Raw genomic sequence first — 27,601 nt, forward strand, 5'->3', positions numbered from 1 at the left:
TTGTATCTTTTTCTTGCAAAGGATATCTCTAGGATATCTGGGGCACTGGACGGTACCCCAGCCCAATCATTTCTGATCAGGAAGCTGGGGGTTCCAGCTCTAGTAATGAGGAGATGGCCTTGTCACCACTGGACAGGCATGGCGGAGTAGCAGCCCTTGGGCCTTTGGTCCCAGGTGTGTGGTATTTGGCAGCAGTGTTTGGATTCTTTCTTGAAACATGAATATGAATGTCTTTAGCAGACCTGCACTGTCCATTTTGCCATTCCATGCCTCTCCTGTTTGTCCTATACCCCAACTCTTCTCATGTTTACCTTCCCTGTTAATCCCCAAGGACACCTGAGCTTTGACCCCTGCCCTGTGTGAATAAGCGCTCTGTTCCCTAGCAGCCCAGTGGGCACTTTGGGTGTTTTCACTGATTGAAGGGAAGTTGAAATATTACTGGTAAGTCTCAAGAACCAGCTTATGGCTAGAGGACAAGGTGTCAGCTTGTCTCACCTGCCCCAAAGGCAGCAAATGCCTGCTAAAGGGAGTTCTTGGTCCCACTTATGCAAATAACCTATGTGGTATAATTAGGAAGTGGCCCTTCCAGGGTCCCGCTGTATGGTCCCAACCCAGCCTCTCTACCTAGCTTTTCCTGTGCCCTAGGGGCCAGGTAAGGTTCTCACTGATTATTCCCTTATCACTTACTTGTCATTTCTCCCACCTTTAACACTCTGACTTGTGAGACAGGAGATGCCTCACTGTCTACCAGTATCTTAGAATCATGTTTCCATTCTTCAGCCTCTGGTCTTCTTAGCTGGTCAGCCCACATGCTCAAACTAGAACAACCAGTGCTCTTTGTCATGATGATATTTCTATACTTATTAGTAAAATATTGTAAACAATTAACAGAGCTAGTCAGAATTTTATGTCTCCCCCAAAACCTCCAGTATCATTTTCAGTGACAGTTTCAAGATCTGTAGAAGGAACTCCTGGGAAACTTCAACTTGACTGATTTTATATACCCACAAGGCTAAAATCAACTTTATTTATTTATTTATTTATTTTTTTCTTTTTGCGGTACGCGGGCCTCTCACTGTTGTGGCCTCTCCCGTTGCGGAGCACAGGCCCCGGATGCGCAGGCCCAGCGGCCACGGCTCATGAGCCCAGCCGCTCCGCGGCATATGGGATCCTCCCAGACCGGGGCACGAACCCGTATCCCCTGCATCGGCATGCGGACTCTCAACCACTGCGCCACCAGGGAGGCCCTAAAATCAACTTTAAATAGCACGTCAAATAAAGCACAATTTAGAAAATTTTAACAAAATCTAGTTCTAGCCTTTAGCATAATCACTATTTTAATTATACATTGTTCAGTCTGTTTTCAGTGGAACAGAAAATTATTCTCTCATATCTGTGATCAGGAAATTGTTTCATGAATGGAATTGGGTATTTTACCTAGGAATTATGTTCAAACATCATTTACAGTTGGTTTATACCAGACTTCGAAAACACCAGTACTAAGCATGTATGCAGTTTAACTTGATGGATGAGAAAATTGTGCCAGGACCAGATCCCACCATAACATCACTAGAATTGGATCAAATTGATATTATGTGCCTCCCGATAGGGTATATCATTGGGATATTCCTGCAAAAATGCACATTCTAATTTGCTGGATGTTAAAACATCCAGCAAGGGGCTTCCCTGGTGGTGCAGTGGTTAGGAATCCACCTGCCAACGCAGGCGACATAGGTTCGAGCCCTGGTCTGGGAAGATCCCACATGCCGTGGAACGGCTAAGCCCGTGCACCACAACTGCTGAGCCTGCGCTCTAGAGCCCGCGCACCACGACTGCTGAAGCCCGCACGCCTAGAGCCCATGCTCTGTAACAAGAGAAGCCACCGCAATGAGAAGCCCATGCACCGCAACGAAGAGTAGCCCCTGCTCGCCGCAACTGAAGAAGGTCCGTGTGCAGCAATGAAGACCCCACGCAGCCAAAATAAATTAAAAATAAATAAATAAATAAATAAATAAATAAACATCCAGCAAACCCAAATTGAGAGAATATTCTACACAATAGCTACCCTGTACTCATAAAAGATGTCCAAGTCATGAAAGATAAGACCTTTTTCTATAAGGGACGTTATAGGAGTGATTGGCAACATTTGAACAAAGTAGAGGATCAGTGTTAAGTTCCTGATTTTGCTAATTATACCGTGGTTATGTAAGAGAACGCCCTTGTTTTTAGGGGCCATACACTGAAGTATATAGAGATATAGGGGAATCTTCTCTGTAACTTATTCTCAGACCGTTCAGAAATAGAAAGAAAAGAAAAAGCAAGTGGTAAAATGTTAATCGTTGGGAAATCTCAGTGAAGGAGATGTAAGAATTCTTTGTACGAATCTGGGCACTTTTCTCTAAATCTGAAATTATGTCAAAATAAAAAATTTATAAGAAATGATGTCAACGGGATCATACTCATGAACTCATCCCCAGGTTGATGGGGATAGGAAGAACCCAGACAGTGCTTTTTCCTATCCCCATCAACCTGGGGATGAATTCCCTTAGTGTACCCTGAGTGTATATCTGTGCTCTGGGTCCAGAGAGGCCAGAGAGGACCATGAGGGGGCTGCTGAATGAAGAACACAGGGGGAATGTAGAAGGAGAGCCTGGGCTTGGTTGGGAGGCCCAGATTGAACACAGTCATGTTTGCCTGCTGCTTTTCCCAAGCCAGGCAGCAAGGCCCTAGCGGCAAACTCACTTGGCCCAGGTCCTTAGGAGAGGCAGGGCCAGGCTAAGACTGCAGGGTCTTAAGCTGCCTGAAGTCCTGGAGACCCTAAATCTTAACACTTTCTTTCCTACCCCCCACACACAAAAAAAATGTAGTTTCCCAAAAGAGGACCCTGAAGACCCAATCACTGATCACCTGTTTCTTTCTCCAGATATGCAGTTTCCTCCTCTTTCTTCTTCCCTCAGGTTCTCTAGGAGAATTTCCATTGTGACATTTTCAGTTAAGTAGCACTTAATTACAGGCTTAAATGTTCCTGTGGCACCCTGCTTAACTCTTTCCCTCCACCTCTATAATTAAGCCTGGCATGGTTACCTTTGGTTAAGGTTACTACTGAAGGGCACATTATAAGTTGAATCCAGGTCAGGCTTCCCACTGGCTCCTGGGTAGACTCTGATGTGATGGCACATAACCAAAAATAACTGGCCTGGACTATAAACTCATCTCCTACTTTGGTGTTTATAAGAGGTTGAGTTTGACTGTCAACCCTGGTGTCAGGATACCATCCTCAGGAGTCGATTCACCTTTTGTATTCCAGACTGAGATGGAAAAATAGCCAAGAACGATGCTAGCTAGCCACACTGCTTTCTACAACATATTAACAGAATTTGGTAAATGTTCCCTTTGGAGAGTCATCATCTACATGAGCATGTTAATTAGCATTAAAGGTTCCTAGAAGTCCTGCAGAAAAGAAACAGGTAACTTCTTTAACCCGTCTTAATTGACTGGGCGACAGTTTCAACATCTTAAGGAACAGGAAGCACGAGCCTATATTGATATTCACATTACTAAGTTTTAGAGATGAAGGCCTCAGCGACATTGACTTTTTCTTAGAGGTCTCTGGGCCTAAAAATAGTCAGACTCCAATGATTTCTCTTGCTTTGTCCTTAGCTATTCATCACCAGCCATTTAATGAGCTCCTCTATGACTGAAGAGTTTGTGCTGGGGATACAAAGATGGAGGACATCTCTGTCCTCAAGGACTTTCCTTAGAGTTAGGGAGGTAAGGTACATAAACAAGCATTTATCAGTGCCAAATGAATGGTACGAGAGGTACTCCTAGAGAAATAGGAGAACATGCTGGGCTTAATCATCTAAGAAGTCCTAGGTAGGCTTTAGACAAGCCGAGAGGCTGCAGAATGGTTTGAGCAATGAGAAATGCAGCGTGGGTGGTGCAGTGAACTGAATAATTAGCCTAAAGCACGTGGTTCAAATAGAATAGTTGTTTCCAAACTTTAACATACATCAGATTCACTTGGAGGGCTCGTTAGAACACAGTGCTGGGCCACCCCCATAGTTTCTCATCCGGTACCTCTGGAGTGGGACCCAAGAATATGCATTTCTAACAAGGGCCCAGATGATGGTCACATTGCTGGTCTGGGGACCACAGTTTGAGAACCTTGGATTATCAAAGAGTGGAAGCTCAGAGAGCTGGAAAGGTGAGCTCAGGCCTGACCACGGAGTACCTTAAATGGCAGGCTGACAAGTTAGACTTTGTTAATCAAGTTTTGAACAGAGACTTGCCCAAAGCAATAGAATTGTTCTGGTAGCAGAGAGATGTCGAATGGATAAGAGAAAAAGACTAGCTGCAGAGAAACCAATTTGGAGGTTTTTACATAGTTAAAGCAAGTGGATTTTAAAGCTCTGAATTAGGGCAGTGACAGCAGGAATGGAAAGAGAAATATTCTTGCAGAAATCTTTGTGAATGAAGAATTAGCTTGCAGGACAGAAAAACTGAAAGATAGTCTTGGTCATTCTCTGAGAGAGTCTTCAATTATATACGGTAACTTGTATAATGTTATTTTGAGGCTTTGTGGGTATTACTGGAGCTGAACTTGTTTATGTTCACACATTCTGAAAAGTGGAAAATGTTACCATGTAAGGTAGTAGGGTAAGTTATTTTAGAGAGCTTACGTTTAACCCACTTGAGGGCTTATTTGAAGGCCTAGGGGAAAGCTCCAGTGTGGATACATCATGGACTCAGGAGTGGCCCTATTTTACCATGGAAATTTGACTTCCCTGCCAGGCATGCGCTTGGGAGGATGGCATATGAGGGGAGGCCAGAAGAAGGCACCTTCCCCAGCCTTGGGACTTGACAGTTACCATGTGTCATGATTAGAAGACCTCCTTGTGCTCATGATATCTTTATAGAAGAAAACAGATCCCCAGTGACCTCAATTCCTACTGATCCACTGAGTCTTGTAGCCCTATTACAAGCCCATTACTTAAATAAAAATTCTGTATTTAGGTTTTCTACTAATATGACATGTCCTTTCTTCAGTCTCAGTTTGGAAAGTTCTACCACACTCTTCTGGTGGTGATGTTTTGAACAGTTCAGAAGCCTTTTAGAAGAGTTCCCTACTCCACAGTTTAGGAAACAATGTGCATTTCCTCTCCAGAGGCTGTGGACAAGTCTGAGAGAATGAAACAGGCATATCGATGGAAATGGTATCTGGAGTATTTGCTCTCCGAAGGGCGACAGAGCTGCTTTCACTGACTTTTGCCTGCTCTGACATGTCAAGCTGCAGAATCTACCCCTGGAACGTAGAGAGAGCATTTTTAGCCCTTAACTTCTAAAGCCAACTAGGGGGACTAGTGAATCACGTGATCCAGTGTGACAGCCTGTCATAGCACTGGCCTTGCATGTTTAGGATGTGCTTGTCTGGGTTGGGGGGAGGGCACGGACTCAGTGCCCTTTGAGGTTGCTCCTCCCTCTGTCTCTGGCTCAGAAGATTACACGGGAAGCTGAGGCCAAGGAGACCTGAGGACAAGCAGTTGGAAACTTCATTTTACTCTCTGCATCCAGTGGCATCCTGATGGAAGTCAAAGCAGGGAGGGTGGGGACAGGACATTGAAGGAGCCAGAAGTAGTCAAGGGAGATCTGGACTGATTAGAACAGAATTCTGAAGAGTTCATTTAGATTAAAGCCAGAGGTGCTGACTTTTCACCCTCATGGAGACTGTTTTGTCTGTTGGAAAAGATCTTGATGTGAAGAGCTTATGTCCCAATGGGCTCTGAAGATGAAAAGGCTTTCTGCCCTATATGGATGCCACTGGATTTGGAATTGTCCGTGTGGTTCAGATTTCTGTGCACATGCTACCAGGATAGGAACAGCAGTATAGGGAAGAGAAGGGGACCAATAAGTAGGAATAAAGTAAGATAGAGCCTAATGCAATGTGCTTTTGGGACTCAGAGTGGTCCTTCATTTTGTGTTCTTAGTTTAATGGGAAAAATCAGACACAGACATTATAAATCATAGAGATTTAGATGTTAAAAAATGTATAAAAAACCCATAAAGCCCGAGTAGAGTGAACCTAGTTGCAGGGCAGGAATAAAGAAGTAGGCGTAGAGAAATGGACTTGATGACATGGGGTGGAAGGGCAAAGCTGGGGCGAAGTGAGAGTAACATCAACATATATACACTACCGGATGTAAAATAGTTGGCTGGTGGGAAGCAGCATAGCACAGGGAGATCAGCTCGGTGCTTTGCGGTGACCTAGAGGGGTGGGATAGGGAGGGTGGGAGGGAGGCACAAGAGCGAGGGGATATGGGGACACGTGTATGCATACAGCTGATTCGCTTTGTTGTGCAACAGAAACTAACACGGTATTGTGAAGCAATTATACTCCAATAAAGATCTATTAAAAAAAAAAAGAATGGTGAGTTGGCAAAGGACTCATTGGAGAAGAAATTCCTGAACTAAGTGTGTAAAAGCTATGGCCTAGTAAGCAGGAGGCAGGGGCTTGCACTATGCATTTGAGACTTGAATCTGGCTAAGGGATGGGGGAAGGAATATCCTGAGGCAAGATGTCTGTTAAGAGACAGTGATTCTGCACCAGGCTGATTCTCCCCCTCCCCCATGTCATATTGCTGTCACCATAGCACCCTTTCTTCTGGCACCAAGTGGCCCAGACACCAAGATGGGCAACCAAGTGGTTTTCAGGGAAGCCAGCCATGCCAGGACCTGGTGGTACGTAGCCTCAGGACCTCAGCTGAAAGTGCAACCAGGAGATTGGCTTTGCTAAGCATTCTGCTAAAAGGCCTGCCAGGGCCCTTCTCCTACATCATGAAAGATGTACTAATACTTACTGTAGGTTTTGTGCTCTCCATGCTTACAAACAATTGAATTTATGGATTTATTACCCAGAGAATTTTCACCCTGACCTTCCCATCATACACCCTTCTCTAGATGTGCAGTTTCCAGTGTGAAAAAAATGTATGTGTGATACTTCTATGATTTTTATATTAAGTAAATTATTTATAGAAAGCCAAAGGAAATGAGAATGTTTGGGTATATAATCTATTCAGACAGATGTATTGAAATGCATTTACCTTATATAGCTCAAGCCATGGAGAGAAATAAGGATGAGTTTACAATGATTCTTGTATCATTGGAGCTAAAGCAAGACAAAAGGAGTTTAAAGGACTTTTCTGTAAATATCTAGTGATGTTAGGAATTTTTGTGATTTCTTCTGATATCAGCTACTGGAGTCAAAGCTTCCAATACAATATTATGATGAATACCAGGGAGATTTTATAGACCTATTGTCCAGCTAGATGGTGGATGATGAGGTATGACTAATAAAGAACAGCTAGGCCCCCTATCTTTTAGCAATTACATAATACAGTATGTGGAAGACATGCCTTTGGGGTGTGATTGAATACCATCACTGAACTCCAGAAGAACAGATTGAAGTGAGTTTTCCTTCTTGAGTTGTACCTTTGAAGTCAGTGTAGGAAATGGTGGGCCAGCTTAGTGAGTTATGCATCTGGGGTACTCATAATCCACCAAAACCTTGGATGCCACCTGTACATATGTGAACTCTATGGGGTCCCAGCCTAGCACTTGTAAAGACACCTCCTGGTCTTTGGGGCTATTAAACCCATACAACTAATAGAACTGTTTTCTCTTTTTGTCTAGGACATGTGGTCCTTCTTTACTTTCAACTCACTTTGAGGTCAGTGGAAAGAAAGCAGAACCAATATTTTGTGATTAGAAAAAATAATAGATATCAGTCCTGTGGATGCAGCCATAAGGCATTTGCCATATCCTAAATTTGCATTCTGTGGTGACTTGTACACAATGTATTCTTTCAGAATAGTTTTACAAAATTTACATGAAACCAAAAAGGGTAGAAGGCTTTTTTAGGTGTAACATAAAAAGTGAAAGAAATATGAGGCAAAACATTTTAGAAAGAAAATTGAATTTATAAATGAGCAAAGTTTCTAGTATATTCATGCACATCATGAAGAGGTTTCAGGAATTCCTCACCAAAATGAAAATTGTAGATTCTTGTAGAAGCAGTATGTTTAATTTAAAAATACATTTCAAAAAAAAAGAAAGTTTTCATAACATGCCACTGTGGAAGGAAAAAATTTTTCTAGTATATTCATGCACATCATGAAGAGGTTTCAGGAATTCCTCACCAAAATACAAATAGTAGACACTTGTAAAAGCAGTATGTTTAATTTAAAAATACATTTCAAAAAAAAAGAAAGTTTTCATAAACAATATGCCACTGTGGAAGGAAAAAAAATTTCTAGTATATTCAGTTACTATGCATGTGGTACACAAATATCTTATATTTTGATTGCTAATGAAGGGCTTGCCAACTAAAAGAATGTTTGACATAGACAATGGACTTATTAGGATGTGCTCAGTGTGTAAACTCTCATGGGCTTTATTCCAATTTTCATCTTTATGTCAGTCAGACAGCTCTCATCTCCTGTGCTGCTTAGAAATGTGCTGCTGTGATTAAATTACCTAAAATTATGGAACCTTTGTCCCAAATCTTAGGCCAATAACATTGACATGTTTATTCTAACCCCATGATGGTATCTGAGACCCTAATATCAACAGCTGTTTAGTTCCTTGGTCATCAAGCCCATCAGAAGCTCGCATTCTGAGGGATAGATACCCTGTAGATAAAGAGACACATGTCATCTCCAGGGAATAACCTGTGCTGCCTAAACTTCTTAATGGTGGGAGGGTGGACAACAATGACATGGTAGCCCAAGGATGTGACTACCTTAATCTCCAATGAGATTTCAGGCATTGATTGTAGGAGTGGTTATTTGAAGTGGGGAGGGAGAGTAACACAGAATGGCACCTGGTAGCCTGAAGTTTTTCTTTGTTTTCATGAGGTACTTTGAGGCTAAAAATGGCTTACATTATCCAGTCTAGCCTTTAGAGGAACATACAGAGGGAGTGAACGAAGATAGAGAATAGAATCACAGACATGGAACTAGGGGAGATAGTTATGGTTTTATTGATTTTTATTTAACTTAGATGGTACTTCCAGTGGAATTAGACACTGTTATAAGCACTTCACAAATATTAACTCCTTAATCCTAATAACAACCCTATAGGATAGATACTAATATTATCTTCATTTACTGACGAGAAAACCAAGATACACAGAGATCAAGTAATTGGCCCAGAGTCACAGAGCTAGCCAGTGGTAGAGCAAGGCTTTGAATGCACTCTGTCTAATCTGTCCATTTTGTAGATGAAGAAACAGAGGCCTGAGTTTCTGTCCAGTGCTGCCATCTCTCTGTTGCAATCCATAGAGTAGGCACCAGTAGATTATTCTTGAATCATATAATCAGGGCAGGAAAATTATACCAACAGAGTTTTCTCTTTTAATCAACTTGAACAAAATATCATTAAAAGATGAGTGTTGGTGTCAAGAATTCTCTAGTCATTGGTAAAGCTTTGGAATGTGTTCTGTGACCATGCATCAAGTCTTCTATTCTTAGGTATTAAGGAAGAAATTGGGCAGTTCAGAGAGGTGGCTTGGGAATTGAAGGAAGCATGGATTAAAAATAGTATGGGGTGGGCTTCCCTGGTGGCGCAGTGGTTGAGAGTCCGCCTGCCGATGCAGGGACATGGGTTTGTGCCCCGGTCCGGGAATATCCCACATGCTGTGGAGCGGCTGGGCCCTTGAGCCATGGCCACTGAGCCTGCGCGTCCGGAGCCTGTGCTCCACAACGGGAGAGGCCACAATGGTGAGAGGCTGGCGTACCGCAAAAAAAAAAAAAAAAAAAATAGTATGGAAGTCTGCTGGTGGATAAGAGTTTGTTGTTTGTTGGCTTATTTATTTAGATTTTCTTGATTGCATTAGTATCTTCATATTCCCATGACCAATCAAGGGAATTCATTCAACTCATGCAATTCAGAGTCTGTGAAGTTGGACCTCCAGCCTCATGGATTACCCTGCCAAGCTTCCTATTTTTCCAGTTTGTGGCTGAGAAATCAACTATAGGATGCATTTCCTATTTGTCTAGAGGCACTGGATATTACCTTTTTATTTCTTCTCCTTGAAACATTCTATTTCATCTCAACTTCATTCTTTGAAGAAGGTGTTTTGGGTTAGGGAGAGCACATTTAATTTTTCCAGTGGAAAATTATGTACTAATGGTGCATATTGAAACACCTAGGAGAATACAGGAAGATGAGAACTTTTGCACACGGTTGGTGGGAGTAAATCAGAGAGCAATTTGGCAGTACCTAGTGAAGCTGGTGATGTGTATTCACTAAAACCCAGCAGTTCCACTTGAAATACATGCTTTAGAGTTGAGAGCTGTGCTGCTCAATGTGCGATATACAGATGGTGAAGGTTTGTGAGCTATGTTTCCAGTCCACAGGGAGATAAGTACAGAAAAGAGAGTAAGCATTTACTATACTGTGTTTGATACTGTAGCTTTGTAGTATAGTCTGAAGTCTGGGAGTGTGATTCTTCCAGCTTCATTCTTCTTTCTCCAGATTGTTTTGGCTATTTGGAGTCTTTTGTGTTTCCATTCAAATTAAAAATGTTTTTGTTCTAGTTCTGTGAAAAATGCCGTTGGTATGGATTGCATTGAATCTGTAGATTGCCTTGGATAGTATGGTCATTTTAACAATATTGATTCTTCCAATCCAAAAACACGGTATATCTTTCCATCTGTTTGTGTTGTCTTCAGTTTCTTTCATCAGCGTCTTATAATTTTCAGAGTACAGGTCTTTTGCCTCCTTAGGTAGGTTGATTCCTAGGCATTTATTTTATTCTTTTTGATGCAATGATAAATGGAATTGTTTCCTTAATTTCTCTTTCTGATATTTCGCTATTAGTGTATAGAAATGCAACAGATTTCTGTATATTAATTTCGTATCCTACAACTTTACTGAATTCATTGATGAGCTCTAGCAGTTTTCTGGTAGTGTCTTTAGCATTGTCTATATATAAGCATCATGTCATTTCCAATTTGGATTCCTTTTATTTCTTTTTCTTCTCGATTGCTGTGGCTAGCACGTCCAAAACTATGTTGAATAAAAGTGGTGAAAATGGGCATCCTTATCTTGTTCCTGATCTTAGAGGAAATGCTTTCAGCTTTTTACTGTTGAGTGTGTTGTTGGCTGTGGGTTTGTCATATATGGCCTTTATTATGTTGAGGTATGTTCCCTCTATGCCCACTTTCTGGAGAGAGTTTTATCATAAAGGGATGTTGAATTTTATCAAGAACCTTTTCTGGAACAGGATAGAAAGCCCATAAATAAACCCATGCACTTATGGTCAATTAATCTACAACAAAGGCAAGAATATACAATGGAAAAAGACAGTCTCTTCAATAAGTGGTGCTGGAAAAACTGGACAGCTACATGTAAAAGAACAAAATTAGAACATTCTCTAACACCGTGTACAAAAATAAACTCAAAATGTATTAAAGACCTAAACATAAGACTGGATACTATAAAACTCCTAGAGAAAAACATAGGCGCAGAATACTCTCTGACATAAATCACAGCAATATTTTTTTGGATCTCTCCCCTAGAATAACAGAAACAAAAGCAAAAATAAACAAATGGAACCTAATTAAATGTAAAAGCTTTTGCACAGCAAAGGAAATCATAAACAAAGTTAAAGGACAACCACGGACTGGGAGAAAATACTGTGAACGATGCTACCAACAAGGGATTAATTTCCAAAATATACAAATAGCTTATACAGTTTAATATCAAAAAACCAAACAACCCAGTCAAAAAATGGCGAGAAGACCTAAATCGACATTTCTCCAAAGACATACAGTTGGACAACAGGCACATGAAAAGGTGTTCAATATTGCTAATCATTAGAGAAAGGCAAATTAAAACTACAGTGAGGTATCACCTCACACTGGTCAGAATGGCCATCATGAAAAAGTCTACAAATAACTAATTCTGCAGAAGATGTGGAGAAAAAGGAACCCTCCTACACTGTTGGTGCAAATGTACATTAGTGCAGCCACTATGGAGAACAATATGGAGATCCCTTTAAAAACTAAAAATAGAATTATCATATGATCCAGTGATCTCTCTCCTGGGCAGATATCCAGAGAAAACTCTAATTTGAAAAGATACATGCACCCCAGTGTTCATAGCAGCACTATTTACAATAGCCAAGACATGGAAGCAACCTAAATATCCATTGACAGATGAATGGATAAAGAAGATGTGGAGTGTGTGTGTGTGTGTGTACACACACACAATGGAATATTACTCAGCCATAAAAAAGAATGACAGTGCCATTTGCAGCAACATGGATGGACCTAGAGATTATCATATTAAGTGAAGTAAGTCAGACAGAGAAAGACAAGTATCATAGGATATCACTTATATGTGGAATCTAAAAAAATATGATACAAATGAACTTATTTATAAAACAGAAACAGACTCACAGACATAGAAAACAAACTTATGATTACGAAAGGGGAAAGTGATGGGGGAGGATAAATTGGGAGTTTGGGATTAACATATACGCTCTACTGTATATCAATTAGATAAACAAGGACCTGTGTAGCACGGGGAACTGTATTCAATATCTTATAATAACCTATAATGGCAAAGAATCTGAAAAAGAATATATATATGTAAATATACACACATATGTATGTATAACTGAATCACTTTGCTGTACATCGGAAACCAATACAACTTTGTAAATCAACTATAGTTCAGTTAAAAGAAAGATTTTTAAAAAACTGAAGCAAATATGGCAAAAATGTCTACACTTATCATATCTAGGTGGTGGGTATTTGGATATTAAATTTTTTCTATATTTTTTTCTATTTAAAAAATATCTCATAGTGGGACTTCCCCAGCAGTCCAGTCGTTAAGACTCCATGCTTCCACTGCAGAGGGTGAGGGTTCGATCCCTGGTCGGGGAACAAAGATCCCACATGCTGAGTGGTGCAGCCAAAACAAAATGAAAAAAATAAAAATATCTCGTAGTAAAATCAGCCTCAGAATATTATTTTTTCTGATCTAAGAAGCAAGTTGGACATACCAGGGAACTTTATTCCTGCAGTGTCCAAGGACACATTTGTCTTCCCAGTGATGTAAAACCAGATACCAATCTCATGGGCAGTTTTTAATGCCTCAGGGCTGAAGAGGAAGCATTGGTTCGGAACCCTGGAGAGATGTAGAGGTGCCTGGATTCTGGTCCTAGCTTTATGACTAAGTAATCTGTGACCATGGATTTCCCATATACAAGCTTTCATTGCCTTATCTGTAAAATTAGTGAGACTGAGATTGTTTTCAGCATTGAAATTTAATAACATATAAATTATATATAAATGTCTATATGAAATGTCACATAGACTAACAACTTGATGTTCTTTTTTACAATAATTATAGAGGCTAACAGAATTTCTGGAGTAGACACAGATGTGGGAATAAGATTAGATATATGTGCAGTGGAGTCAGATCTGGGTTTAACTTTTGCCTCTCTGCCACACTAATGATGACCCTCGGTTTCCTAAGACGATACTCATACTTAGTACCTGTCTCAGCTTGGAAAGATTTGATGAGATAACAGTATGACTGTTGTAGTTGTTACAAATCAGTCAGTTAACTGTTGTGCCCAGAAAGGTGCTAGAATAAATTCTCAAACAGCTCATTGCAGCCCTCTTCCAAAGATGGGATGAGCATCACATGGCAATTATTCTTTGAAGTAGCAATAAACTAAGTACACATTTTCTAGACCAAATGATGCCACATCTTTTTGTAACCATGCATTCAAAGTGATTTAGAAATAGTCCCGTCTCAATACGGGACCCTAACTAGATGACACGTTAGAGATTGCTTCCAACTCTTCAGTTCTCTTTTATGTGGGCTGTGGTTGAATGGCCCTGATGGTTTACACAGAATAAACTTGAAACAAAATTGAGAATACTCTTGATTTTTCATTTGTACTTTATAATCTGTACACTTGCCATTAGTTTGTACAGAATGCACCAAAGCAGAATCAGATGATAGAGAGAGGAGCAGAATGGTCAGTCAAAATTTGCATTCGTGAATCTCAAAGCCAGGCTGTGGTTTGTCGTGGAACAGAAAACTTAGGCAGTCATCCGTCTTGCTTAGTAACACAAGGCACAGTTAATGTGGCTGGGCCTCTAGCTCTGCTGACACAACATATGCTGATATATCTAAGTTTTGAAGACTTGGATTTAACAGAGACTTGTGGCATCAGAGGGGCCTGGTGAATGAAAAGCCTCTGCGGTTTATCAGCAGAGAGATAAGAGGCCCAGGTCCCTCTACTAGTGCTGCGGTGGTGCTGCTGAGATGTTTGTCACCCAGGCTTCTGAGAACAGGAGTTTGACCCATATACCAAACACTTCAGAAGTAATGTCAACACACCCAAGACCACCGCCAGCACAGAATTCTCTGAGGTAAGATTACAGCTTTGTCCTTAAAGGGATGTTAACCAAGTCAGTCGATCCCTAAATATTCCCTGAGCTGAGCAACCCTAAGAGCTATCCTTCATACCAGGGGGCTTTAGAAGCTCAATTTTTAATGCTTCTACATGCAGATATTCTGTTCTTGTTTTCTAAAGTATGCACAGAACTCTAACCATATCTAAGAAAGTTCCCACAGGGTCAGGAGCCTGAGCTTGGTGCCTGTGAGATCAGCCGGTTATAGAAGCTGGAGGCAGCTCTTTACTGGCAAAAATATTTATTCTCTTTATTTTAAGATTTGGTTTCTAATGTATTGGACAGGTCTAGGCCGTCGGGCCTCCAAGGCCCGGTTAGACCTCTAGTCTCGGTCTAGGATAAAGTCATTATTGTATAGGAAAAGATGATTCGTCTTTGAGACAAGTGGGTGTAAAAAGCCACGGCAGTACTTTTTATAAATACCTAGTCATGTGTTTGGTTTAACTACCAGTATGCAAACTGGTACCAGGGCCAGAGGGCCCATCAGGGGTTGAGGTGAAGCTGGTCAAGTATTCTCCCAAGACCTCTTTGGCAATGAGAAGAAGCAGCATAAGAGAGACAACTCACCTGTGATGTGTCATCCAGATACTAACTGTATCACTTCTTGCTTTGAAATGCCTCACAATCATTCCTTTGTCCTCCCCGTGTCCTCCTAGCGTGGGCTTCTGGATTCCAATCCCTCTTCCCAGGGCTATGTTGTCTATAGTTACCAGATTAATTAAAAAACAAACAAGCAAACAAAAGCCCTTTTTGCCCCCTTTCCCGTTAGCGTCTCACAGTAAAGTTCATACTCCTCTAGTTTACTGTTAAATGTTTTCACTCTTCTTTCTGTCCAGTTTCTCCTTCTCTGTTCATCTTTATTTCATTGAAAGCGTCTGCTTAAGGGCTGTGTTAACTTGTTTTTCCATTTTCCTGCCTCTGTGCTTTTGTTCCTGCCATCTCCCGTTTTTGGAATTCCTTCTCCCTTCCCTTCTACTCAGACACATCTCTTCCGTTAAAGCTTTTCAGACCAGTCCCTCCTCTCAGCTCTGCTTCCTTATGGTCTAGAGTCCACGCCAGCCCTTTGGCAATTAACCACATACGGCTTTGTGCATTTATCTTTATTTTGTGTGCTCTGTCTTGCTCTTTGGCTCTTCTCTTTCCCTCTTTGCGTGTGTGTGTGTGTGTGTGTGTGTGTGTGTGTAGCTAGATAAGGCATCTATGAAAATAAAATCTGTGTCTTATACAACTTTATAATACTCATAGGTGCTCTATGACATTGTTATTGGTTGATGGTTCTTGCTTAGAATCTTGTTTTTGCAGGAGTCTTTGTCTTCTGTCTACTCCTGTATCCACAGCACCTGTGGATTGAGTGAGTGTCAGCTATTACCCTCGAGACAGGGTTTCCTTGACCAGGCTCTGCAGCTGGCCTTGACATTCTGCCTGATGCCCTAGTTTCCTGGGGTTGGAGCTGTCTTTCTCCCAGGCTGGCAGCCTGCCTTAACTGCCCCTGACACGGCCATGTCTGTCTATTCTCTTTCCTCAGATGCGTACTCTCATTCAAGTGAGAACGGAGGCAAGTCCGAGTCGGTGGCCAACCTGCAGGCCCAGCCCTCCCTGAACTCCATCCACAGTTCCCCTGGGCCCAAGCGCTCCACCAACACTCTGAAGAAGTGGCTGACGAGTCCCGTGCGGCGGCTCAACAGTGGGAAGGCAGACGGAAACATCAAGAAGCAGAAGAAAGTACGAGATGGTCGGAAGAGCTTCGACCTGGGATCTCCCAAGCCTGGGGATGAGACGACCCCTCAGGGAGACAGCGCTGACGAGGTACTTACTTGAAGCCCCGGAGCCTTCCATCGGGAGGGGTTTCTGATGTACCTCCTTCCTGGAGCCTCGAGAGGCATCCTTCCCCGGGGTTTATAAACTAGCCAGACTCTAGTTCCCAGTAGTTGGTCTTCTTGGGCCTAGGTGATCTTTGTATTCTCAAGACATTGCCAGTCTGAATATAGTTCCCTGTGCTATACAGTAGGACCTTGTTGTTTATCCATTCTAAATGTAATAGTTTGTATCTACCAACCCCAAACTCCCAGTCCATCCTTCTCTCTCCCCTCCTCCCCTTGGCAACCACAAGTCTGTTCTCTGTGTCTATGAATCTGTTTAGTTCAATTTAAAAAAAAATTAAAAACACTAGGAAAAAAAAAAAAAGACATTGCCAGTTTGATTTGTGACTGGTTTAGAGACTGGCACCTAGATTATCCAGCAGACAGACACCATTTTGCCAGATTTGGAGGTGCGTGTCTGGGCCCATGGGGAGCCAGCTGGTCACCAAGTCCCCAGCCTCTACTAAAGACCGCATTAAACCTGCTAGGCCTGGAAAACAGAAGACTATCTTGGGAGATTCTGGCTGTCTTCGAGTATGTTGAGCAGTGGCATTTATAAAATGCAGTAGACAACTCCTGGTTGCTCCAGAAGGGAGAATTATGATTAACAGGTGAAGGTTTACAGTAGCCAAGGTTGCAGCCTTTAATGGAGGCTCAACCAGTGATGAAATGGGGCTTCATGAAAACAAATGAACACCCATACTGAAAAGGTTTGGGAGACTGTATGACCTCACCTAACAGTTGGAGAGACCAGTGTTGGCTGAGAGGTCAGACTGGGCAACGACCTCTTATATCCCTTCCAAAACTGGGATTCTGTGATCAAAATATAGTGGGTATTTGGTTGGGGAATGAGATAATTCTTTTATCTGGCAAACTAATCTACTCTAGTCACTGACATGGCTAAGAAATTCTTCCTGATGTGAAACCAGACTCTCTTTGTAGTTTTATGCTGTCTGCCTTTTCTCCCTCTGAATGGCAGTAGAGCCTGGTGATATTTAGATTGTGGTTTGAGTCCTTCATAAACTTAAAAGTTAGTTTCTCTCCAACCACTCTCTCAACTTTCGCTCTTCCTGGCAAATCGATAAAGTAGATGTTTTTCGTGTGTGTGTGTGTGTGTGTGTGTGTGTGTGTTTTCCATCATTTGGACCTCATTGTCCTTTTGAGATAAGCAGGTGTGCCCATTCCACACAGGAGGACCCTGAAACTGAAAAAAATAGGAGTGTGTTGAGAGAGGAGGGTATCTTATATGTTTCTTTTCTAAAAATCCCAAGTCCTGAACCAATTGGCTTCTTTAACTATAGGAAACAGTGGCTAATGCTGCTCTTTTGTTCTAGAAGAGCAAGAAAGGTTGGGGTGAAGATGAGCCAGATGAAGAGTCACACACACCCCTCCCTCCGCCTATGAAGATCTTTGACAACGATCCCACGCAGGACGAGATGGTAGGACTTCTTTCTCACTTGGAAGAGCCATGTGTAAAACACGTGATTTCGTTCTGTGTGTGTGTCAGGGGTAGTAACACTCTCTCTCCCTTGTTATCTCTTATGCCGCATGAATCCGAGGTGCTGTAGATTCCATCTGTGTCAGGGAGGGGTCCCCTCCCCCAACCCTGGAGGTCTGACTTCATTCTGGGCAGTTACAGGGGTGGGTGTAAAATACTCAAAGCGGAAATCTGCCTGGTATCTCGTCCTGTTGATGAAGGGTAATGGCTCTGTCTTTGGAAGCAGCAGATCCTGAAAAGAACTATTGTCTTGAAGAAGAATCCAAGGGGGTTCTAGGTCATGATCATTTTGATGTTCAACTGCTGTTTTAGTTGATTGTTTTCCTCATCCTCAACTCTAAAATCCAAATCATGGTAACTTCCAGTCAAGCCCAGTGCAAACAAAGCATGAGGGATGGAGATGCTGCTAAGGGGAGGTTTTGTCAAAGTTGGACAAACCTAACATGCCAGGTTGCGTCAGTTCTTTGATTTGCAAAATTCTCTGGCTCACTGGCCTGCAGAGACTCTCTGGTGTCTGAAATGTGAATGTCCACCAGCCTCTGAGCGCAGGGTCATCATCCCGATGGTTCTGGATCCGAGGCTCAGGTTGAATGTGCTTCCTGGTGCTGAGCTGAGGCTCGGGTAGGTCCCTGCTTTCACTGTGTGCTCCGTCACTGGCCTTCCTAACTATGCTGTCACTTCATTGTGTGTCTCTTGCTTCTCTCAGCGTCGCTGTACTGGAGGACTCTGGAGGCTGAGGTGGTGGTTTCAGTTTTTGATTGTCCTTCCCATTTGCTTTCCGGAGTGTCGTTTTATGGTGCTGCTGCTGGTGGTTAGCCGTCCCCCCGGGGCCTCCTCGTGCTCTCCAGTGCTCTGCCCTGCAGTCAGCAGCCCCTTCCGAGGTGGTGGGCCCAGCATGCACGGGCAGGGAGCAAACCTTCCCAACGCCACCCAGGATACAGTTCAGGAAGTACTGATGCAGTTGCTTCAGTGTTTCTGGTGATATCCCAGGTCTTGTTTGGATTCTGTCTGCTTTGCATTTTGGATCGGTGGCCCCCAGACATTAGTTGAGGTCTTCCTCTGGGCTAAGCTAGAGGGACATTTTCCAGGAACAGGTCCATGACTAAGATGTGGTCGCTGCCCCCTCTGTGATTCACCCAGTTACGGCCCCTCCTAAGGCTCTGTCTCTGGACTGTTGGGAAGAGAAGTAGAGGAAGCATGGCATGATGCCCATCCTGGATCCCCAGAGGCAGAAATGCCTGTGCTTCGCCTTGAGGTGGGAACGAGAACCAACCTGCTGTGTTCCCAGAGGCCTATTGTAAAATGTTCTAGAAACAGTGATAGTGTGTGTGGGGAACAGGGCACTCAGGTCACATTATCTGCCGTCCCACACCGCCCTTCTCATGGAAGTGCCAGCTTACATAAGATAAGAAGAGGTCACGAACCCTCCCCCTCGACGTCCCTCAAGCACGGTTTGTTTTGGGGAAAGGATGTTATGTTGTTCCTGGATAATTTTTAACTGAGAATGCGGACTTACCCCCAGACATTTGTGTAGCCCTTTTCTTAGCCAGGATTTGGGCAGGTGGCATGAGCGCCTTTTTAGACACACGAACCTCCTCAGTCCTGCTGTTTGGTTTCTGAACATCTGTTTTTCTGGAATATTTTGGAGTGGGATGAGCTTCAGAATTTCTAGCAAATAGAGTTGGGATTCATTAAAATAATTTTTACAGTGGTGTAAAAGGAATTTCTAAAAGTTCACCCATTCTAGTGTTGTGCAATTACTTTAATTCTGTTTCCTTCTATTTGTTCATATGCATGTATGTTTTATTTTTATAATTATACTAGGCATATGATGTGTTCATTGTTTTATATTTTTAATATTTATAAATTAAATATTAATGATGTTTAATATTTCCTAAAATCTTATTAATTTTACCTTCATAACTATAATTTTAATAACTGAGGAGTATTTCACTTATGTGATGTATTGTAATTTGCTTGACCAGCCTGTTTGGGGATATCCTGGATTGTTTCCAATTTTTGCTACTCTGGGTAATACTGCTACAGATCACTTGGTACATACAGCATTTGTTCTTTTGACTTCTGTCCTTGGAATAAGTTCCCAGAGGTAGGATTACTAGATCAGAAAGTAGATAACTTGGATTTCCAAAGAGATTTAAGTTCTTTTCCTGCTTTCCCCAGGAGAGGAAAAGAGTCTTGCTCTCTCTTAATTACATTCATTTGATTTTTTTTTAGCCCATTTCAGAAGCAAAGACTTACCTAAAGTAAGTCGTAGATTAGATAACAAGAAGCTTCCTTTTAGAAATTCCTCCCCATAACTTAAGGGACAGACTTGAAGCCAGAGCCTGGCCAGGATGTCCAACTTTCTACTCCCACGGTCACTGTGCCCATGCGTCCTGGGCCCTGGGAACTCCATTGTCCTCTGCTTTGAAGCACGGGGTGGGTTAAAGCTTACACAGGGTCAACCGTTTCTCTCCCAATTTCTTCTCAAGTAGGAGTAGGAAGAAAAAGAAACAAAACAAAACACTGTCCCTCAGTGAACAGGAATGCCCAAAGCGTTGACCAAACAGTCCCATGGACCAGTCCTTATTGCTGGTGTGAGGGAAGGAGGAAGGCCCTGGGCTTGAGCCTCCTTTCACTGTGAACAGGGTAGTGCCTGGTTGCTCCAGCATGAGAAGCACAAGTCCTGCTAAAGCCCCTTATTACTTCCCGAGTGTTTCAGTTCGGGGGCCTTACCAGAAACAGCAGTGTTTGTGGAGGAGTGCGTGCGTGCGTGTGTGTGTGTGTGTGTGTGAGAGAGAATGGGGAGGCGGTTTCTGGTCTCCAAGTGCCCTGCTCCTAGCATTTCTGCTTGACACATGGTGACAATCTGTGTTGAAGATCTACATCTAAGTAAAGTAAGGACAGTTTCTCTTCTTTGGACACACTCGAGGCTAGGTTTATTGACCCTCATTTCCTGGAACAGCAGTGGGCAGCCCTGTAGGGGCCAGAATCCTGTCTGCCCCCTCCCCCCTTGCTGTCAGTGGGTGCAGCCCTTCCCTGTTGGCCTCCTGGGAGCTCAGTGACCCCTCCCCTCAGCTCCTCAAGAGGTCTGACTAAAAAGAGCTTCGTCCCACCCCTGCTTCGCTGCCCCACACCCACACTACCTCCATCTCCCTCTGTCATCTCTTCCCTCTAAACAGAGAGCTTTGCCTCCCTTGCCTGCCTGAAGCTTTGGACTTGCTGTGTTGCTGCCTAATTGCTATTCCTCATTCCTCGCTAATCTGCTTTTCCTTTGCTGCTCAATGTCTTGCAGTCCTCCTCTTTGCTAGCAGCCCGGCAGGCTTCCACTGAAGTACCTACTGCTGCAGACCTTGTCAGTGCAATAGAACAGTTGGTCAAAAGCAAGCTGGTAAGTGCGGGTCCTGGAGGCAGTTCTGCGTGTTTCACCTCCATGCGGCTACCCGGGCCTGACCTCTGTCCGCCATGTTCTCCTTTGCACCTGTCCGCATTCCTCCTGTAGGATTGTTTCCAGCTAGTGATGGTTTCTAAAAAGCTGCACCCCAAAGTCCTTTTTGGCTTTGTTTGGGAATGAGCATGGGCAATTAACAGGTCCTTTTGGGATTGTGACATTGATGACAGGTGAAAAGTATCCAAGACAACATAGCCTCCTTATAAGCCTGGTCCACTGGCCTACGGGGCAATGGCCTCTGGACAGTGGCTGATGTGTATCTGGTTAGCCCTGAAGCTAACTTTGCTGCCGAGACACAGAACATGGATTGGATCTTTGAAAGCACTGGGTAATTTTATTCGGGGACCTCAGATAGTCTTCTAGCTTGCAAAGTCTTGCAAAAGGAGATTGCTGATAAAAGGGGAATGAGCAAAAGTGTGTGGACACGTCATCACAAGAAATTAAGGGAGATGGTGCATATCCCCATCATGAACGTACGTCAGTGAAAACTGGTCTAGCTTGTGACTGTCTCCTGGACAAATCAGACCATTAGAGGGAAGGGTTATGAGTCTGAGCTCTTTCAGGGTTTTGGCATCATGCTGGTGAAGGAGCTCCTTTTTGGATAGCTCATTTGAATAGGGCTGTTCCTCTCCTCCCATATTTTTACATTTGAGTGTATCACTACAGGATGACAATCTGAAGCATTTTCCTTTCCTTTGCTCTCATCCATGTCACTCATCTGGTTTTTCCTGCAGCTCTCATTAGGATAAATGTCTGTGCTTCTGCCAGACTTCTGTTGGGCAGTCCTGTCCATCAGCACCATTTAAACCCTTCTCCACTTGAAAATGATGGATACTTTCTAGGGAAAGCTGCCTGATCATAATTTTGATTACAGTAACTCTCTTTTCAAATATCCTAGCTTATAGAGGACCAATGAAATTTCACACATATGACCGTCCTCTTTTCTTTCTAATGTTTCTCACTAATTAAAAAAAAAAAGTTAGCTGGTATTTTTAGTGCTAGTGTCAAACTCCTGAAGGTCGTGCCTTTTCCTGCCATCTTTCCCTGTCCCACGGCAGGGAGTTGAGTGCTCTCATGGGCGCTGCGTTGACTTCTCGAAGCCCATCTCCCTGACCACTCCTCATACCTCTCCATCCCTCTCCACACTGACCCATATACCCTCTTCATTCTGCAAATAACCATTAAAATTTTTTTTCCTTAAAAAAACCATCCCTTTTTTTTGCATTTTCTCTTTCACCACCTGAGCATGGGCCCTGACCTCATGTCCAGAGTAGCCACTGCTTAATCCTTCTCCCCACCATCTGCCTCCGGCCTCTGGCTCCCACGATTGGCTCCCTCCTCGATGAGGGCTCCCTGTCTCCCTCTTGCCTACACGACGATGGTCTCCAATGTGGGGGAGACTCGAAGTACACAAGATGGTTTTTTGAGGTGCTGGAACAAAATATTAGAATCTCTTTAACTCATCATTTTAAAATGGTTTTGTGTATGTTTTATTATGTACGTAAGGGTAATACAGGAGTACAGAAATATAATTTATAAATAAATTACATGTTTGGGGAGTGCATGACCAAAATTGTGTTTACTAATTGAAGTATATAATCAAAGTTTGGAAATCCCTGGCCCATAAAGTCCACACTTACCTAGTAGTCTAATGTTCTGCAGCCTATTCTCCAACTTACCTTCCCAACATCCATGTATTATTCCGGGCGATGAACTCGGCTCCAGCTAAATTATTTTCTTCACTGTCCCCAAACATGCATTTGGTTTTCCTTCCCCCCAAGTTTCTGTTCAAACCACCCCAATTCTCTAGAATGTTCTCCTTCTTAGTTTTGCTTGTCTAAAGTATAACAGCCCCTCAAGGTCCCACTCAGATCTCATGTCTCCACAAGAGCTTCCCTGACCAGCCCAGGGAAGTGTTTACATCAGTAAACACTTGTTTCTAAAAGTCTGTATTTTTCATATTTTGGATTACCACTTTCCTCCTGCTACTGCTCACCTACTGCTACTGTTGGGCACCTCAATGGGCCTCTAGTTTGTGTGACCCATGGGTCAGGTGTTAAACATGTGAGTACAGGTGTTGAGAAGTCCCATTAGAGCAAATGTCCCAGAGTAGAGGGAGTGTAGGATAACGCTGGAGCTGATGGGCCCTGTAACAGGCTCTTTACAAATGGCTATTGGATGAATGGCCTTTCGGTGGTGATTTTACCATAATAAGGGCTTTAACTTTTTCTTCCACCACTCGCTACTTCTTGAGGACCTGCAGTGAACCCAGAATTATGGAGATTTCTTTGGCCAAACATATAAAACCAAGCGTATGTCATGGAAAGGAATGCAAGAGCAGTAGTCTGATTTCTCAGAATCTTCTAACCAAAATTCAGTCCTTTCTCCTTTCCTCTACTTTCTCTTTCCTCCCATCTCAATACGTACCCACTGTGGTGTAGTGACGGAGCACCAGTAGTTGGTTGTTTCCTCAGCTGCGTTTGAGAATACGGAGTTACGTCTTCACCCTGGAGACTGGTATACCTATTTCTCATGAGCTCTCTAGCTTAGAAGAGGATAAGATCTAGAGCCTGTAAAAGTTCTGGAGTTTTTATTTGACTGTAAGTACAGGAGTGTTCCAGCTGCCAGAATAGCCAGTGTGGTCATAGGCTGGGTTAATGAAAGTACAACGTACAGATCCAGGGGCGTAATAGCCCCATTGTACTCAAAGCTCTTCAGACCATGCCTGTCATGAGTTGTGTGGAGTCATGTATCGGGTTCTGAACTTGGCATTCTAAAATGCTCTTGAACTCAGTGGAAGGGTCCTCCCTGGAGGAGGAAACCAATACCATGTGGTCCATGTCATTTGATGGAGAGTTGCAGAAACTGGGGTTAAGAATGGGGAGAAGAAGTTAGGAGAGAGAAGACACACGAGAACTGTCTTCTAATAATTGAGCACTGCTGTGGAAAAGAAGGGCTGGTCTCACTCTTGGTTGCTCCAGAGGGCAGAACCTGTGGGTGGAAATTAGTTCAGTATAAGAACTAATAAGGTCCTTCCCAATTTACAGAATCTGGAAATATTACAGGAGCCTCTGGCATACTTGGACTTTTATATCTAGGGCTTAGATTCTTTCTGATTTCTATTTTGGTTGCTCAAGAGATGGCACTAAATGCTGTAGTTAGAAATCATTTCCAGGAAGGACCCTGAGTCAAAATGCTTGGCCAGAAACAACCCGAAAACTAATCCCATTACCATAAAACCTGAGACTTCAAGTCACGTGACGGAGCAGTTCTCCTGCGTTCCCTTACCCTGCTGCTCTCTGCCTGGGTGCACCTTTCCAATAAAGTCTCTTGCTTTGTCAGCAAAAAAAAAAAAAAAAAAGAAACCATTTGGCCCCCCTGGCTCCACCCAGAAGCCATAAGATCCCTTGTGTCCCCGAGTCCCAAAGCTGCCCTTGGTGCTGTATGGTCACGTGGCCATGACTGTGCCAAGGCTGTGGCCTCCAGCAGTTGTGATCTCTCCTGCTGGAAAGCTGCTGTTAGGCAACCAGGACAGCGGTTCCCCACTCACCTGCAGTGCAGATAAAACCCCGAAGACCCCTGGAAACTCCTTTGGCGAGTCCCTCTGGGTATTAATGGATACTTCTGAGGTCTCACCTGCCAGCCTTGGTCTTTAATCAGTGCTTTTGTTTGCCAAGAGAACATGCCCACCCACCTCCCCCCAAAGAGAGCTCAAATACTTTTTCTGGGTTTTGTATTAAAGGTTTTGTCTTTAACTCTAAGCCAGGACTAAGGCTCCCCCTGCTTTCCCGTGTGATTTTTAATAAAGTTTTTCCTAGACATAGAGACTGGCGTCGGTGGTGCTGAGTGTATAAAGAATCAGAAGACCTAGGTGTTAGTCCTGCCTCTGCTACTTATTGCGTAGCCCTGGGCAAGTTACTTCATCTACTTGGGCCTCTCTTTTATCTCACTTATCAACAATGATTCTGTCCACCTGAATCTTATCTCAAGAGAGTTATGTTGAAGACTGAGTCAGGTGTGAATGCACTTTGTAAACTGATAAGTGAGCATCCCACAAATGTTATCTCTTAGCTCTTTGCATTGTGAAGAGCAGGGAAAGGGAACCAGTCATACTTTATTTTCTGTAGTCACACCCTGAACACAGGGACACAGTATTTGTCAGTCAGTAGATCCTGGTTGGGTGAATGTAGCAGGGTAATAGCTTAGCAATCTATGTAATTTGGCTTTATTCCTCAAGTTTGAGAAGCAAGAGATTCCTGGCCGTATGGGAATCTAGTGTGTTTCTAAACAGCCCAGGATTCCATCACCTGCCTGAGATGAATGTTTAGGCCCCTAAAAAGAAAGCCTCCTCCCTGAGCTCTGGTCCTCAGGTGGCACATCACAGTAGTTTACTGGGCTCAGGATGGCACTCGCAGACCCTTGGCTGAAAATCCTGAAAATCTTTAGGGAAGGGACTGGCCAGGACTGAGGTCTTGTTCAGTCTACCTGCTAGCCTGGCATCCTGAGAATTAGTCCTACCTGCTTCAGCAAGACTTCCTGCCCTCTGGTTCTCCTACTTTGATAGCATTCACCTCCCTAGGTCAACCTGTGGGCCACAGAACGTGGCTAGGGCAAGGCTGCATTTGTGTGGGTGTTTTGCTCTCCTTTAGATGAATCAGCTTGCTCTGTCAAAGGTAAAGTAGAGTTAACAGAAGTTCATTTTCCAGACGGGAGGAAATAATGACCCCCTATCATATCCAATATGTAGATGTATGCTTTCAGGAACTGAGTTCCTCTGGCATCCCTCTGTGGAAAAGATTCCTGAGCTTGTTAAAATGGAATAGCTTAGATATCCAACAAAAAATTTTAACCCGAAGTCACAAACCTGTAATGTCATTTGCCTGGAAAATCCAGATTTCAGTTTTTCTACTATGAAATATCTTCCCTACCCTTACCCCCAAGTTGCCTGGGAATGACTAAGATCTAATACTTTTTGTCAAGAGATTTCATACTAATTTGTATAAATTAGTATAATTTATAATTTGTGTAAAACGGTGGGACAGCTAAGGGGTTGGTTGTGGTAGGTGGTGCTGGATCAGCTCCCTGACTGTTGTTTTATCAGATGAGCTTTGACCGAGAGGTTTCATATAAAAGTTTCATATAAAACTCTTTGAGTTTCATTCAATAAATTCTTGGAGTCCTACTATGTGCCAGTCCTGCCAGCACAGAACCTTCCTTAATGGAGCTCACAGTCAAGGGTTGATGCTCAAAAATCCTCTCCTGCCTGGACTGTTGCAACCATTTCCTCCCTGATTTCAGCCTGACATCTCTTCACATGACTTCTGGAGGAATCTTGCTTTTCTTTCATGTTTCCGTTTTAAAAAAACTTTTAATAGTTCTTTTCTGTCATAAAAGCATTATATGCTCATTCAAGAAAAATTGGAAAATGACAAGAGTTTAAACACAAATTATATCTCATAATATCATCATCTAGACATACTCAGTGTTGAAATTTAGATATTTTTAAAATAATGTAGTTAATCATAGAATATATAAAACTTAAGTCCTGTTTTCCTTTACTGTCATATCAGATACATATTCCCAGGTCATGAAAAGCTCTTAGAAGCATTAAGACTGATCTTTCTAAAACTTAAATCCAATCATGTTACTTTCCTGCTTAAAATTCTCCCATCATTGGTCTTCGAAGGTAAAGTCTCTACTTTTTTTTTTTTAATTGAAATATAGTTGATTTACAATCTTGTGTTAGTTTCAGGTGCTCAGCATAGTGATTTGGGTTTTTTGCAGATTATATGCTACACACAAGGCTTCTGATGATCTGATCTCTGCATCCTTCTCCAGCATTGTCTATTTCACTCCCTACTTCTTCTTTCCCTAGTACCCACTCACCCCAACTGACATAACACACAGTTACTTGCTAATCCCCCTCTCCCCCTACTTCACACTCTGTATCCTACCTATACCAGGTGGCCTTCAGCTTCCCAGGCTGCCCTGTGTAGTTTCTCAACTTGATCCTTTACTCATAGTGCTCCTCCTGCCTGGATCATCCTTCCACTGGTGTATCCAGTGAAATCCTTTCCATTTCTCAGTACTCAGTTCAAGCATTGTCTCTTCCATTAAGCCTTACCCATCCCTCCCTATCCCATCATAGAGCTGCCTGCTCCTTTTTTTCATCCTCCCCATAGTACCCCTCTTACCTAGAAGAATGCCCATTGTAGCTTAGGTTTTGGTGGGCAGGGAACCATGTCTTATCCATCTTCATTTCTCCAGCACTTTGTAAAAATTCAGCACATAGTAGAAG

At 42.9% G+C, this 27,601-nt stretch overlaps 1 protein-coding gene across 2 annotated transcripts in view; it reads left to right on the forward strand.

The window, feature by feature from the left end:
• LOC309806837 (kalirin-like) overlaps positions 1 to 27,601 on the forward strand; it is a gene marked incomplete at its 3' end in the record, with an annotated part of 110,921 nt that overhangs the window by 24,637 nt on the left and 58,683 nt on the right. The window contains exons 2-3 of one of the 2 annotated variants that reach the window (XM_082625801.1): positions 16,021 to 16,301; positions 17,689 to 17,793. In XM_082625801.1, the coding sequence (XP_082481927.1) occupies positions 16,021 to 16,301; positions 17,689 to 17,793 (386 nt within the window). The remainder of the gene's footprint in view (positions 1 to 16,020; positions 16,302 to 17,688; positions 17,794 to 27,601) is intronic. The other variant, XM_082625800.1, reaches the window with a different exon arrangement.

The sequence above is a fragment of the Mesoplodon mirus genome, assembly GCF_964341445.2.
Source record: "Mesoplodon mirus genome assembly, chromosome: 6".
NCBI lineage: Eukaryota > Metazoa > Chordata > Mammalia > Artiodactyla > Ziphiidae > Mesoplodon > Mesoplodon mirus.